The sequence below is a fragment of the Camellia sinensis genome, chromosome 7 (genome assembly GCF_055761805.1).
Source record: "Camellia sinensis isolate YWXY chromosome 7, ASM5576180v1, whole genome shotgun sequence".
Taxonomy (NCBI): domain Eukaryota; kingdom Viridiplantae; phylum Streptophyta; class Magnoliopsida; order Ericales; family Theaceae; genus Camellia; species Camellia sinensis.
The window spans coordinates 52,724,401-52,740,977 of NC_138967.1; the positions used below are offsets into that span (position 1 = coordinate 52,724,401).

Consider the following 16,577-nt stretch of genomic DNA (forward strand, 5'->3'; position numbering starts at 1 on the left):
TTATTTATTATAAAAAATTAATCTTAACACATGATTTCTATTATTCAATCAATTTAATTTTTTATCAATATAATATATTCAATAAATGTTAAATATTTATTTATTTTTTTTTTATAAAAGAAAAAAGAGATTCTGAGCTGTCATCATAATCTCCGGAGGCCCAGACCCAGTGGTCCAAATCTACCTAATTTGACTTGACACATAAAAAAAGAACCACTATCAAAACACGAATAGAGCGCCTCACCCGTTTTAACTATGGCTAAGTGTCGATCGGATTACAGCCCGAAGTGTCATAAGACAACGTCCAAAATTAAACCCATTGAACGAAATAGCGACTCTCCAGTCCGATCGATCATGGACAGCAAAGAAGCCATCTCTTGAAAAATCACTCGAGGATCCAAACTCATTTTGCTTTATTTCTTCTTAAATCCCTTAACCCTAGGGCCTAGACACAAAACCAGTAGAGAGAGAGAGAGAGAGAATGGGGAAGAGAGACAAACAAGAAGAGCTCCTGAAAACCCTAGGAGACTTCACAAGCAAGGAGAACTGGGACAAGTTCTTCACCATCCGAGGCAGTGATGACTCCTTCGAGTGGTACGCCGATTGGCCACAGCTCCGAGCCCCACTCTTCTCCCACCTCTGCCCCAACTCCAACACCCAAACGCCACCTCCCGACGCCGCCGGATCATCAGCTTCCGTGCAGATTCTTGTCCCCGGTTGCGGCAATTCGAAGCTCTCCGAATACCTCTACGACGCCGGCTTTAGATGCATTACCAATATTGATTTTTCCAAAGTTGCAATCTCTGATATGTTGCGTCGGAACGTGCGTTCACGTCCCGATATGCGGTGGCGCGTCATGGACATGACCTGTATGCAGGTATGTATCAAAGTTCGAATCTTTGTTTTTTGCAATCCACACTGACACTCAGTTTGGATTGCAAATTACTGGTAAGTCCACAAAATATTTACAAATTCATGAAAAAGTTTACCACTGATTTGAAATTATTTTTAAAAATATACACTGCTATGCAATTTGTTCCCCCCAATTAACTTGTTTCTCACCAAAACTCACCACGTTTGGTACGAAATGAAATACACAAAATAGGAGAGTTGTCTTTCTCACAATTTCTTATCTAATTTATCTTATCATTTCTCACCATAATCACCCCATCCAAACAGAGTGATTGGATAGGTAGTTTTATGCATATATGTTTTATGTAATATGACAAGTTTTGCTACCGAATTCACTGGCTAATTTATTTAGCTATGAAGCCGCTGTTGTTAGTTTGGTACTAACACTATCTGAGCTGAAACAATGTACTCTTACCCTTTAATTCATGTTGTTAACGTATCACTTAGGTGCCAAATTCTACATTACTGTTTTGAGGGAGTTTTGTTCATTTTAATTTAATGCAATTTAGGAGCATGTGGGTGAGAAGTATGAGTAGGTTAAACCCAGTTAGTCAAATTTTATGCACAAAGTTTTGGGTTTGTTGTATATAATGATCATGCATTTTGTGGATGTATTTAGAAGAAAGCTATATATTTAAGTAGGATTGTGGAAAATTTCTTCGGAATTGAAAGGTTTGAGAAAAGGCAAGAGATAGGGAACATGGCTGGTAAACAGTGGGGAAAAGTGAGATTTTGATCAAGTTGTATGAACTAAGAGAGTTCCGAGAGCAACCAATTAATGATATAGGTGAGATTGTTCAAGTAGTGGGAGAGATATAGGGGGTTTGTAGTGCACGTGTAGGGGGATGGATTATTCGGGTACGTGCTTTTGTTGTGATATTAGATTGACACAATTATCAAACCAAAGGAAAACTTTGATAAGACAATTGAGTGTGTTAAAGAACTGAGTAACATGTGTTATGAAGATTTATGCATATATAAACAAAATAAGGGCAATTAAAATGTCAATTTTGTCCTAAACTAAAGTGAATAAGGTGATAGAATGAAGTATGATTGGAGAGATTGATGGATTCCCTCCCTTTTTTAATAAATTTCTTTTGTTGTCGATCAAAAAAATAAAAATAAAAATAATAATGAAGTCTAAATGATTATTTTACTTAAAGAGTACTAGATAGGAGAAATATTATATACTAGTGAAATACGTAGTAGTTTCACCAAATTGGGGATAAGTTGATAGAATGTTAGTTAATTTGGTTGGTTCATGTGCAATGGAGAGATTGATGGATTCCCTCTCTCTAAGGGTTGATTTCATAGAAGACATTTTTTAAAATTAAATTTCAAAATAAAATTCCCATAATTATTTTTGAGAAATTCTATTCACACTTTCCTTTTAGCCTCACATTTCTTTTTTTTTTTTTTTTGGGGGGGGGGGGGGGGTTCACATTGCCTCTACTTTTAGCATGAAAATCATTTCCCAAAAAATTATTGAAATTATTCTCTATTCTTTGAGATTTTTTGCATAGGTTACGATGACTCTAAAAGGGTAGTGAGTTTTTAAATAGATGCATCGTTGTGCTTGTATTTTCATGAGTTAGTTGGGGTCAAAGAAATTATAGCATGTTAATATAGTCATTTGATAAGGAGACTGGGTAGTTCAAACATCATGCGTCTAAATGCTTAATGTTGATTATAGAGGTTTTGGATCCTCCAAGGAGGCTCAATTCCTTTGGAATAGTGTTATTTTTTATGCTTTGGATCATTTGGACGGAAAGAAATGCGATTGTTTTTATAATAAGTTTGAAGAAGCTGATGACCTATGGAGAAGCTTTGTTATTAATCATTTTGGGTTTTGCTATCACCCCCCTTTAAGAGGGTGTGTTGTTTTGATTTATAGAGATTGGAAGGCTGTTTGTCATTTGTAATTGTGTTGGTGGACTTAGGGGTGTTCAAGGATCTGAACCACCCGGCCTGACCCAAGTATGGGTGATTTTGACAACGTTTTGAGTTGACTGCGGGTGACATACTGAATTTTTCGGACAACAGGTTGGATGTATGAAAACCGGGATAATCCGACCCAACCTGCACGCTTTCGTAAATGATTACACAGACTTTTTATCTTTCCAAAGATTCATTATGTTCCCAATATCATATTTTCAAGACGAGAAGCTTTACATTTTTGTTTTGAACGAAATATAATTATTATATTGCATTGATAACACATGACTTTTTATCTTCCCAATGATTACACAGACTTACTTTCTCAATTTAATATGAGCATTGTTCTCTACGCCCCCCTCTCTCTCTAGCCCTTTACTCTCCCCACTCTCTCACCTTCTCACCTCCCTCCCTCCCTCTTAGATCTCTCGTCTCCCTCCCTGTTAACCCTTACGTTTGTCTTTCCAAGACTAAGCCTTATCTTCACTTCTTCAGTTTGTCTCTGTCACCATATCTCTCAGAAACCCCATCACTCTTAATCTCTTTCTCCCAGCTGCAGCAATGGTGCTCTCTCATGCTCTCACCCTCTTTTCTCCCTTTCATAGCGACATTCTCTCATTTTCTCTTCTTAATCTCCCTCTCCTGGTGGCAGTTGCTAATCAACGGTGACATTGATGCTCAGATTTGTGACGACTGAGATGATGGTGCTCAAATCTAAGCAATGATGAGTCTCTCTACCGCTCCAGATCTGTTTGCATGTTCAATAAATTTGTTTTAATCTCTTAATTTCATCTTTTCCACTCCATTTATACATGTTTGATTTGAGATTTGTTTGAATCACAACATGAGAGAAAGTGTGGAGTAGATTAAGTTGCGTATGTGTCTCACCGACCGAACTGATTGCCAATCCGACGGTCAGTTTCGAATGTATTCCCAATCGGTATCGAGTGGCAATTTTTCTAAACCAATACGTTCAGTTTGGTTGGCGGGCTGACAATGAACCTTGTCCAAACCTACCCGTGAACACCGCTAGGTGGACTTCTTATCCCCCTTGTACTGTTGTGAACCTTTTTTATTATCATTTTTGATAGTTTTTTGTTATTGATGGAAAAAGGTATATAGAGTTTCACAATTGTCGATGATGTTGTGAGAAATGGAATAGTAATTTATGAACTTAACTAAAAGAAAAAAGCTGATAGAATGTTAGTTAATTTGGTTGGTTCATGTCTGATGGAGAGATTGATGGATTCCCTCTAAGGGTTGATGTCATGGAAGAAGTTTTTTCAGATTAATTTTCATGATAAAACTAGGGATCTCCATAATTATTTTTAACGAAATGATATTCACTCTTCCCTTTTAGCCTCTCACATTTTTTTTTGGTTCAACTTGCCTCTAGTTTTATCATGAAAATCATTTCCCAAAAAATTATTGAAGTTTGTTCTTTGTTCTTTGAAATTTTCTGCATAGGTTACAATTACCTTAAAAGGGTAACGAGCTGCTATATAACCTTTAATATGTGCACCATTGTGCTTGTATTTTTATGAGTTAGTTGGGGTTAAAGAAATTATAACATGTTAATATAGTTATTTGACAAGGACAGTGGGCAGTTCCAACATCATGTGTCCAAATGATTAATGTTGATTACAGAGATTTTGGATCCACCAAGGTGGCTCAACTCCTTTGGTATAGTGTATTTTTTTATGCTTGGGATCATTTGAACGAAAAGAAATGCAAGGATTTTTATGATAGGTTGATGACCCATGGAGAAGCTTTGTTACTTGTCATTTTGGGTTTTGGTGTCAACTCCTTTTAAGGGGGTGTATTTGTTTTTTATTTATAGAGATTGGAAGACTATTTGTCATTTATAATCACATTAGACTTCTTGTCCTCGTTGGACTACTTTGAACTTTCTTTATTATCCTTTTTAATACGTATATATATATATATATATTTGACACTGATGAAAAAAAGGTAAAAAGAGTTTCATATGGAGTCTTTGTGGGATAGAATGTGTTATTTGGCATCATTTTGGGCCTCGATTTCATCAGAATTCAAAGGGGTTTTGAGATTTTTGATATCTAGAGATTGGAGAGCTATTTGTGATGTGTATAGTTTGTCTATTTGTTAGGCTTGGTGTTGTTTTAGTTTTATTTCAAGAGGACTTCTTCCTCATCTCTTACTTCTTTATAATTAATGTTATTTCTTTTGTCGCTGATAAAAAAAAAATGATGTTTTTGTGAGAAATGGATTAATAATTTATGAACTGAACTAATGTGAAAGTTAGTTTATCACCAAGTTTTTGCACACTTGTACCCTACGAACCAAGGCTCAAAGTTATGAGAGAAATTTGGCTTATGCATACATACACTAGTGAGGGAACTTACATATTTCTTGGTGGGAAGAGGAGAAGAGAGAAGATAAGAGAAAATACTTAAATTTCTTTCCATTTTTGGTGTGGTTTAGCCAAGTAGAGAGCAAGAAAGAGAACTATTGTGATTTGGAAAGAAAATCTCTCTCCTGGCCCAAAAAACTGTCACCTCAAGATTGAAGAGAATTATGAACACTACAGCAACAACATAGAAGTAACAGTGTTCTGGGTGGTCCATTTGGGGGTGAGTGGGCCACACTTCCTCTGCAGTGACTCAAGTTTGACTCCTAAAATCATGTTCTTAACACTTAAAAAAGAGAAGTGATATAAAAAAGAATAGGAAGGATATGATCTGGGTGATCCCAGTTTTTCCTTCTCCACCTTTCTCTTTGTTTCATCTCCATTATCAAACTTATGAAATTCTTAGGCTCCTTGCGTCTCTTTGCATAAATAAGTAAGCAAATACTGTGTTAATGTTTATGTAAAGATCACTGATCATGTCATAAGAAATGTTTCCACAACTTTTATCCGTATCCAGATTGTTTTAATTAGCAAATGTGCTTGATGACTGTTGAATGTCATATAACCACTGTCACTGTGCAACATGAATGTGTAAAATTGCTTGATGACTGTTGAATGTCATATAACCACTGTCACTGTGATGCCCGATGGATATCCACTTCTCTTTTTTGATGAATAAGACAAGACACACATGCTCATGTACCAACCAGAGGTGAATTGTGCCTTCATTTTTATAATAAGTAAAATTCATTAAAAATGTAACCCTAGGGGTTGTCCTGGTGGCAAGGCCTTGGGTCTTGGGGGTGTGTTCCCTCCAAGGTTTAGGGATCAAATTCTCTTAGGTGCTAACAATTTCTTAGGGTTATCGGATTGGGAGAAAACTCTTGAATTAACTGTGGTGCACTTGCGGGAAACTCTTTGACGAGGGCCTATGCACCCTTGGGGATTAGTCGGGCTTTGATCCGGGCACCTAATGCCAGTCAATAAAAAAATTCATTAAAAAGGTGCCACAAAAAAGGGCACACAGTCTGTACACAGAATATGTACAAAAAGAAAACAAAAAAGCCGACGAAATCGCAAAAAGAAAAATGTAATCTTACCTTCACCCCTTTTGGGCTGTCAGAGGATAACCATTCAAGCTGACAACCAGCCTGTGATCTGTGTATGTCTTACAGCAGATGCATTCTTTACACGAATAATTTATGCTGTTTTTTAGAAATATAGAAATGTGCTGCACACAATAAATGGTTGTTGCCTTTGAACTGATGTCCTCTGTCTGTTTATGACTGTCTGCGTTGGTGTGACTGGCTTTTATGCAAAGATAAATTTTCTTCCATTGATTAACATGTCCATTGATTCCTGATAATTTTTTTTAAGCCTTTATTTTGTGATTGTTATCCTTTGTTGCCTTCTTTTTCTTTTTCCCCTTTCTCTAACTGTGATAACTTTTCCAGTTTGATGATGAGACCTTTGATATTGTCCTTGACAAAGGAGGGTTGGATGCTTTGATGGAGCCTGAACTTGGATCTAAGCTAGGGAATCAATATTTGTCAGAGGTGTCTTGGACTCAAATTTGAGTAATATTTTTTGCGCATGTATTTGTTGTATGTGCTCAAAAATTAGTTTTAATCAGCAATAACTCACCACAATTTCACTGTGGATTCACGTGAGTGTCTTTGTGTATCATCAGGTGAAAAGAGTTTTAAAATCCGGGGGGAAATTTATTTGTCTCACCTTGGCAGAAACTCATGTTTTAGGTAGGTTTATCCCAACTTTATTTGAGTGGTGAGAAGCATTGTTTTACATTTTATTACTTTTTGCTTGGTTTACTTCTCTTTATAGAGATTAACTTGCACTTTGTGTGATAAATTAAATAATACTCTTTTCATGGTGCTAATGTGTCTACGTCATTGATCAGTGTCTTTGCTGAGCATGTACACCCCGTTGCTTTATTTGTTTTTTTGTCAGGTTTGCTTTTCCCCAAGTTTAGGTATGGGTGGAAGATGAGTCTTCACGCTATACCTCAGAAACCATCTAATAAACCTAACCTACACACCTTTATGGTGATTGCGGAGAAAGGGAAGTCTACTCTGTTGGACCAGATATCATCAACAATTAATCGCTCTTCTCTTGATTGTTATGGGAATCAGGTAGAGAACTTTGTCTCCACTCCTTTGGGAAATTCATCGTCTCATTTTCTGTATGCATATGTAAAAAAGAATGTCTAGAAATCAAAACTTTTTCATGGCCTTTATCTAAATGTTTTGGGAAGATGGAACTATGGTGATGATATTATTGGATATATTTCTTCTAGTGTTGTTGACTCAGCTTTGTGAAGTTTGAAGCACAAATATATTGAAAGCTTGACAGAGGCTGCCATGTATTTTTAGGTTGATGGGCTCTATGAAGCACTTGAAAGTGAAAATCGAATTCGCATGGAATACTCAAATGGTTGTGATATATTGTACTCACTCGAAGATCTGCAACTAGGAGCCAAAGGGGATCTGGCAGAGCTTACCCCAGGTCGGCGGGTCCAGCTTACTTTGGGTCAACAAGGGGTGTCCCGTTTCTGTTACAGAACTGTACTTCTTGATGCTCAACAGCAATCTGGCCCTTTCTCATATCGCTGTGGAGTTTTCCTTGTGCCAAGGGTGAGTATTTCTGCAAATCTATTTTATTTGTGCACACTGCAGTTTACAAATTGCCTCTGTTTTTTACTGGGAAATGCTTTTAATATTTGAAAATATGGAATGGCTGATGAAATCTTTTCAACTAATTTGCTTGTGAGTTCCCTTGGTTATGTATAAATCAATTAGATCAAACTCTGAACAGAAACGACCAACATATAAAAAATATCTTGATTAACATGAAAAATACTTAAAATGTGTATATTTTTATAACTCTGTTCAACTCAATTCCACAAGCCTTTGTCAAAATTACTTTGGGTTGATTATATGGGCCCATTCCCCCAGTCAGGTTCTATTTGAAGTCATATTCTTAGTTAAGTTTAAAGTAATCATGTTTTTCTTTATCACCTCAACCCATGTTCTCCTTGGCCTTTATTTCTTTCATCACACTTCATATTAATCTATCTATACTATTATTAAGTGAAGGCCTCAATTGGTGTAGTGAAGCCAAATCTCCTCATGCCACGTGGCAGTGTTTTTTTTTTTTTTTTTTGAAAAAGTTACATAAAGAGGTGGACAAGGCTTGAACCCATGACCATGGGGTTAAGGTAGGAGAACTCATACCACTTAACCTGAGTATACATTATAATATTAATTTCATTATTAGTTTCTTTTATTCTTACTTATTTGCATTGCACACACATTGCATGTGCCGTCCGCTAATTTAATTATGTAAACCCACTAGCAGGTGTGTGAGAATTCTGAATATTTTTTGGGGTGGTTCATGTATGTCTTATTTTGCATGTTGTCATTGTTTCTGATTTTCAATTTAAAATTGTAAATGTGTTGTTTTATATTTCAGGCTCGGGCTAATGAGTGGCTATACTCTTCAGAGGAAGGACAATGGCTGGTTGTTGAAAGCTCAAAAGCAGCTCGCCTAATAATGGTATCTTTTTGCTGCTTGCTTGATTACATCTTTTCTGGGTTATCTCTGACATTTGAACTGTGTGTTGAATTAGGTTTTATTAGACTCCAGTCACGCTACCACCAGCATGGACGACATTCAGGTAATTTTTTCTTCCAGTTTTTATAGGTCTCAGGCACCTATCTGTGACTTGCCAACCTGTTAAAATGCATTTCTGGTTTCTGTACTTTTTCTTTTTGATTGTTTTCTTATTTCAGACAGATCTTTCTCCTCTGGTTAAACAATTGGCACCAGGAAGAGATGACAGTGGAGCTCAAATTCCGTATGTTACTAACAGCTTTAATTCTATTTTGGTCTTTGCCACAAGGTCTTCCCTGGTTTTTAATTATAGTAGTCCTTGTTTGACCATTATTTCTTGTCCTTTTGCTTCCTTCATCGTCACTGTAGTTGTCCTTTTGTTACAAGTAGTCCGTGAATCAGTTGTTAGCACAACTTGTATTTGGTTGGAGATGCTTTTAAATACTTCTAAACCAGCCATGCTAGTTTTTGGTTCCCATTCTTCATATAATAGTTGACATAATAAGAAAATCATCTTTATCTCATGCATTGTTTCTTGTTTTTGTTTTTTTTGGGGATATAAAGCACTAAATTTTTAATAAAAAGGAGGGAATGCATTTTTTTACACCATTAAGGTGATATAGTCATATGGGGCATAAAGTTTGAAACATTTATTATTTTTGGGCTGATTAAGATGTAACTTAGCAAATTTTTGAGCTTGTAAAAAGCTTCTCCCTTTGAAGTACTGTTTTTGTTGACTCGTGTTTATTTCAAGTTTACCAGCCTCCTTTTCATGCTTGACATAAGTTGCACTATTATTGTTCCACACTCAAACATGAAGGAACCAAGAAGTTTGTTTAACTTATATCAAATCCATGACACCATAATAATACTGGAATGGAACTATGTGTTTATTTATTTGATAAGTACTGGAACCATTTGTTTATCCAGTATCAAAAACATGTCTTTTATCCTAAATTTGATTAGACTTTACATGTACTGTTATAATTCTATATTTTGAATTTATAACTGAAACAATTGTCTGCTTATGCTGTAACTGTGAGGCTTTGCCAGTCGCTTTGTGATTTGCTGCAATATTCTTTTGGTCTAATGGACTGCTTTATCTGCAGGTTTATGGCGGCAAGTGATGGGATCAAGCAACGGAAAGTTGTATGCCAGGTTTTAAACTCTCTTACAATCTATTTAGGTTTCAATGAGGTCATTTTGACATGAGCACTATTCATTACACTTTTAACTAATATAGATGTAGCTGCTTTTCTTCTTCTGTGTGTGTGTGAAGTTATTGTCTAGTGGAAAAAAGAAGAAGACATAATTCATTAAGCTCAACTTAAGTTCGATGGTGATTGAGTTTATAAGCCAAATGGATTTATGAATGACATTTGAATTTTATGGTGATGGAACCCTTTAGATATGGTGTGTGAATAATGATGTGTTGGCACTTGTTAATTTCGCAATATGGTATTGTTATTAATAAGGTTGCATCTAGCAGGTAAAAGATATCTAGAAGAAGTGTATAATGGAACCATGAAGACCCTAGTTGTGCTTCTACTTTCCATTTCCCAAAGCGTGACTAATAGGAGCCCCCTAACCTAGGTTGGGAAAAGGAGGAGTAGGAGCCAGCTTTAATTGAATTGAAGCAGGGCGGAATCAAAGCAAAGAAATTCTGAGTTCATGCAACAACGATCTATGTGGAAGGGCAGTTTTCTTGGAATTGTTACTTTCACAAAAATGCTTGCTGAAAATCTACGAAAGCCTTAAAGGCAGAAAAAAGGGGAGGAACATTTATTTACAAAATATGAAAACCAAAAAGTCTTCCATCCTGTTTGGTTGAGTTTTTCAAAAATTTGTTTTTAAAAAGCTAAAATCTAGTTTCGTAAAAAAAATACTCATCATTTTCATTTGGTTTTATTTTTTAGGGGGCAAAAATAACTTCTGAAAATTCAAAAATATTTTTTTGGTGTTTATTTTCATCATGCTAGTTTTTATTTTTTTTTTAAAAAAAGAAAAGGAAAAAAAGAAAGCAGATTTCAAAAACTCAACCAAATAGGGTGTTCATCGCACACATGTTGATTTGACGGGGTTTCTTAGTTATCTATTAAAAAGAAGAGAAAAAGAAGGGGGGAAAAAACACTGACCTATCATGTCGTGTCTTCTTCAGCATTGATCCAAAGGTTTGATGTTGACTTTCAAGTTACTTGCAATAAAACCCACATTAATAGGGCACGCACATGATAAATCCTTCAATTTGTAAATTTGGAATAGGGTCTTGATAATGGATGCATAAATCATCTTACATTGAATTCTCTGGAAGAGTGAAAGTTGTCTAATTAAACATGAAAATAGTGAACTTTGGTTCAAGGTTGACTTAAAAGGAAGCTTTCCCTTGTGAAGCTGAAACACATCGTTTGTTATATTGGAAATTTACTATGGGAATCCTTTTTTTCTTTAATCTTAATTGGCTGCTATACTGTAACTATCTGGCTTGGCTGCCTGCTTTGCTGTCTCTACCCATTACTTGTAGTGAAAACTGAATAATGGTTACTTGTATTATTATATAATTATAGAACCATTGCGCCCTTTGGTCATTTTGTTTGTGATTTCTGGATAATCATTGAATTTGAATGCCGCCATTGTGTTTTAAGTGGTATTTCAAGATAAAAATTCATAATCTCAAATCTGCCGTCGGAGGAAATGGAGCTGTGACCTTTTGTGATGGTGTGAGATGTGTTGCTAATGGTGGAACTTTTACCATCAGCTGTGAAACAGCTGTTTTTTTTTTTCTAATTTTGGCCTCACTTAATTCTTGACTTTTTAGATTGTTGTTATGTGAGTCATATTGGGGCCATAACATTGACCTGTTCCATAAATGTATGATTATATTTTCATTGTCCCTGATGAATTGCTTTATGTTATGTAGGTTACATCCCCCTTGACTGGACCAATCATTGTTGATGATGTGGTATATGAAAAAGTTGATGATGATTTCATTCGTCTCTTGCCATCCAAAGATATGATATTCCGTCGCCTTACTTTTCAAAGAGCAGAGGGTTTGGTGCAATCTGAAGCTTTGTTAACAAAAGAAGGATCTCAGAGAGTTCTTGGTGAAACAGAGCAGAAGAAAACCCGCTCATCTTCGAAGTCTAAGAAAAGAGGGAACCAGAGAAGAAATGATTCTCAACAGTCTTTAATTGAAGGTATTGACTCTGATACTCTTTCTAGTGAGTAGTTCCTTCTGATTGATGGTATCTTCTTTCTAATGTGCTGAAGAGCTTCAGTGATGTAAGTCCATTTCATATATCTTTACTGGAATTTGTTAACGAACTTCCTTTGCTGACATATTCATCTTTTCCATTAAAATGTAATTACTTAGTATTTATTGTTAGGCTTGGCTTCTTATTACTTATCTTCTGTATGCTATAGACTCAAGTGACTTTCTGAAAGTTGATCACAATTATTTGGCTAGTTCTTACCATACGGGAATCATCTCGGGGTTTATGCTGATTTCTTCATATCTGGAAAGTGCATCATCAACTGGAAGAATGGTAAGGAAGGTATTTTTGAGTCGAATTTTTATGAAAATAAGCAATTTAAAGAAAACTATTTCCTTTAAATTGCTTAAATAAAATAATTGTTTTGTCAATTATGTGAATGCACACATGAGGGGGGGGGGGGGGGGGGGAAGAAAGAAAATCGTTGGTAAGTTACAGAAATTCTCTGATAAGATACATATCTTCTCAGTTTTATGTTGCTTAAAGTAAGCCCTGTGCGTTTCTCAGGTTAAAGCAGTTGTAATTGGTCTTGGAGCTGGCCTACTGCCTATGTTCCTCCATGCGTGCCTTCCTATTCTGTCCATTGAGGTAAGTTGAGGTTTCATACCATTTGATGGTAGATGATATATTTTCTGTATTTATTTAGATAGTTTTTGTATTGGCAGGTGGTGGAGTTAGATCCTGTGGTTTTTGATCTTGCAAAAGACTACTTCAGTTTTAGAGAAGATAAACATTTGAAGGTAAGAAGAGAAAGGGAGTAGGGCAAATCTGTAAATTATTCCATGATTTTGCAATTTTTCTTTTTGTTTTCATGTCTAGTTGAATTTAGAAAAATTTGCCATCTCTTTTACAATTGGTTTTAGTTCTTTCCATTTTTTTGCAATTTCCCCAACTTTTAATGAAAAACGTAGAAAAAATTAACGGATCTCTTTGGATCGCTAAATTCACTGTTTCGAAATGAAGGTGTACCATGTTTTGAAACGTGCTATGGTGTTATCGTTTTCTGGTAACACTGATACCAGTTTATAACAGGCTGTTAAGTAATTGATCCAATAGTGTAGTGTTTGCAATTGTTTTGTTATGGTGGTTCAATTAGTTTGGATAATGATGTTTACAGATGATAACATGAAAATTGATAATAGTTGCTTATTAAAAAAAATTGATAGTTCATGTTAGCTGCCTTAAGGTTTCCCCCTTAGTTTTTTCGGGTGGAATCAAATTGGGCGGCAATAGTAGCGGAATATCCATGCAAAGAAGGAACTCAGTTTTTTAGGGAAGTATTCATTGAGAGGTGCGAGATTGGGGATTGGCGGAGTGTACGGGGCTCATGGACAGGCTGTATGGGATGTCTAGTGTTGGGGATGGGGAAGAATCTTTGAGAAGTAGATTGACATAGAACTTAGTTGAAATGGAGGAAATTACTTTGTAGTCTCATAATAACTCAGTAAGTTTGTAATTGACCTTGGCCTCCTTTGAGAGAGTCCTCAAATTGCTGATTATGAAAGCCTGCGTAATGTGAACACTATGCATTTTAAACCAATAGTTGGAGTGGGGTGTGATAGATTTCCACTAAAGTTGTTCATGGTCATGAAGTAACATAGATTTTCACAGAGCTAAATCTAGAAGGTTGTATGTTCAGAGTGTTGAAGACTGAGCAATTTAGTAGTGCCTCTGTACTATTCACATGATGATTCTTGATACTTCTAGCTTTGGTGTGAACTTCGAAGCATTTATGTAAATTTTGCCACAATGCTTTGTTGGATATTTGTTTAAGGCATCTATTCAGTCATCACTATTCTAGCCTCACATTTCTGGAGCATTGCATAACTGCTATTCTAGCATCTAAACTTCGCTATAATTGTTTAAGATGTGGTGTTCTGCATTCATTTATTTACAGAAAGTAAGCGGCATCAACATCAAACTATAAAGTTGCATTTAAAATCTAACTGACAATTGTCATTCCTGTGATGTACTAACTTTATGTTCTGCACCATGTTCATTGCCTTTTGGTTGCTTCTGTGGCTTTTCAGGTATGTATCACTGATGGGATCCAGTTTGTTAGAAGGGTTGCAAATTCTGAGGCTGCTGATGGGAATGTGGATGCTCCCTGCAAGACAGACCCTTCTTCTTCTTCTTCTTCTTCTTCAAATGGAAGCTGCACTACATCTGATGCAGAAGGCTATGGGACTAATAGAGTTGACATACTTATTATTGATGTGGACTCTTCAGATTCCAGGTAAATTTTAGTTTTTGACTAAAATCCTTGTATTCTCTGATTCAGGAAAACAAGTGCTAATGTTCTTTATTATATATTTTTTTATTTTACTCTTTTTCAGCTCCGGACTGACTTGCCCTGCCGCGGATTTTGTGGAAGAGTATTTTCTATCTGCTGTTAAGAATTCCCTTTCTGAGCATGGGCTTTTTATTATTAATTTGGTCTCAAGGTCCCCGACCATTAGAGATGAGGTTGTTTCGAGGATAAAAATGGTGAGAACAGAACTGATGGTTATGATTTTTCAGAGAATATTAATTGTTGTCTACAAGAGTCTGGAATTTCTAACCCATCTCCCGATCAGTTATTAGCTTTTAGAGGGTTTTTGATATTTGGCGAGGTGTGCAGGAGCCTTGTGGCTTCTTTTCATCTTCGTTTCTGTATTTACATGGCATTCCTTAAATGCTTTTTTTAAAATTAAATCTTATTATTACGTATTAAAAAAAAACTTGTCTAAAAGTTTTAGCCAAATTTCTGGCCGCCTGTTTCAACAAAGAGCCTCCCCTAATCAAGGGGGGATCTATTGAGGGACAAGTGGAGGCACTTGCTCCCACTGAATTTTCAAAATTTCCATTTTGATATGTTGTTTTAAATTTATTTTCTATATTGACCGACTAAAATTTTGAAATTTTCCCCCACTGAAATTGAAATATATGATTTCTTTACTATTATAGTTCTGTTGTTGTTTTTTTCAATTTGCCCCTACTGGACAAATAATTTTGGTTCCGCTCCTGCTCCCTTTTTAGTTAAGTACGTTTAAAACGCGATAGGGTTTGATGACTTAAAAATAGCTATGGCCCTAGACGGAGTAGAAAAGTGAAAACCTATTACATACTCCCATATTGTTGGGACTATATCCGTTTTTGTTTTAATTAATTAAAGATACACTTGGACTGTGTATCTAACCTGCATTGATGTATGTTTTTTAATATAAAAGCAAGGCTGCTCAAGTGATATTAGTATTATTATTATTATTATCTTACACTATTCTCTACAATGATTGTAAAGTGATGATTGTGCCCTGAAGTGTGCAAATGTCATATAGACGTTGATCTCTGCTATTGAACTGTCTTTGACAAATTTGAATTTGACATTTGTATTGAGGCAGTGGCGGTCCTAAATTATCTACCGTATCTGGATTATCAGCTTAACTAGGGCTTGAAAATACTGTTCCACAGAAGCTTTCTATGTAAATAATTTGTGTTTCTTTTGTTTCAGGTTTTCAACAACCTTTTTCACCTTCAGCTTGAGGAAGATGTCAATGAAGTTCTTTTTGCTCTTAATACAAAGGCTGGTATTACGGAAGATTGCTTTCAGGAAGCATCTTGTCGACTAGAGAAACTGTTAAAATCCAAACACCCAGAGACAACCCAAAGCATCATCAATGTTTCAAAGAAGATCAAGTGTCTGAAGTGACCAACACAGCTTTATGTATGTTGGGAGCGAATTGTTCTCAAATACTTGCCAAAGATAACGGAGCACAAGACTGCTATGGCTACAAATGCTGAGAGCATAATGCATGCACAGCCTTGGCCAGTTTGATCGGATCACTACTTCCCAGGTGATGCATTAATTGGAATCTGCAATAGATCTGTCAAGTTATTTGAAGTTATTAATGCTTGTATTTTTGTAACAGTAAGTGAAATGCCCGTTTCAATTTCAGTTCAATCGTGCAAGATAAGTATCTGAAAATTGAATGATTAATTAGGATTGTGTCATCATATCAAGCTTGATTGGTTGAATGTTAAGTATAAGCGATTGTTTCGGCATTCTGGTTTTACTGATACCAAACTTTGTAAATGGTATATGCTCTCGTAGAATTGAACTTGTTACCTGCTGCTTTCTGCCAATGTAGGCTGGATTTGACATATTTTACTGATTATTTTGGAATGTTATTTTAAATACTATGGATGTGAATGGGGCAAAAAGGAGGTGAAATATGGTGTACTAATGTTTCTTGGGTTCAATTGAATTTTTGTATGGAGTTCATGAAGGCCTCGTTTGAGAATTGGCTTTTCCAGTATTTTTTTAAACTTTTTTATGAGGTGAAAAAAGTTGATATGTTTAGAAATGATTTTATTTGGTTGTATAAAAAAACCGGAAATGACTAGTGTGTACAATTTGTTTTTATAACATCCTTTTGGCTTTTAAATTTTTTGAATGATTTTTT

General features: G+C 35.7%; 1 protein-coding gene across 3 annotated transcripts; it reads left to right on the forward strand.

Annotated features, from left to right (window-relative positions):
- The first annotated feature begins 210 nt into the window (after positions 1-210).
- Positions 211-16,257, forward strand: LOC114268060 (S-adenosyl-L-methionine-dependent methyltransferases superfamily protein). 3 transcript variants are annotated; one of them, XM_082877936.1, is made up of 16 exons: positions 211-877; positions 6,691-6,840; positions 6,927-6,993; positions 7,205-7,386; positions 7,627-7,887; positions 8,726-8,809; positions 8,883-8,930; positions 9,046-9,110; positions 9,976-10,024; positions 11,784-12,060; positions 12,287-12,408; positions 12,643-12,723; positions 12,801-12,875; positions 14,166-14,371; positions 14,472-14,622; positions 15,626-16,257. In XM_082877936.1, the coding sequence occupies exons 4-16, from the start codon at positions 7,240-7,242 to the stop codon at positions 15,821-15,823; spliced, it is 1,764 nt and encodes a 587-aa protein (XP_082734062.1). In that variant the 5' UTR covers positions 211-877; positions 6,691-6,840; positions 6,927-6,993; positions 7,205-7,239; the 3' UTR covers positions 15,824-16,257. The 3 variants fall into 3 exon arrangements, with proteins under 3 accessions (XP_082734062.1, XP_028064962.2, XP_082734061.1); XM_028209161.2 differs by having other exon boundaries at positions 226-877; positions 6,691-6,792; XM_082877935.1 differs by having other exon boundaries at positions 238-877; positions 6,691-6,813.
- The last annotated feature ends 320 nt before the right edge of the window (positions 16,258-16,577 follow it).

Excerpts from the sequence above, each read along its gene's own strand:
- LOC114268060 (XM_028209161.2), top strand. The coding sequence starts at position 482 with ATGGGGAAGAGAGACAAACAAGAAGAGCTCCTGAAAACCCTAGGAGAC. Across the intron at positions 878-6,690 it reads TGGACATGACCTGTATGCAG|TTTGATGATGAGACCTTTGA; the intron begins GTATGTATCAAA and ends TAACTTTTCCAG. Across the intron at positions 7,387-7,626 it reads TTGATTGTTATGGGAATCAG|GTTGATGGGCTCTATGAAGC; the intron begins GTAGAGAACTTT and ends ATGTATTTTTAG.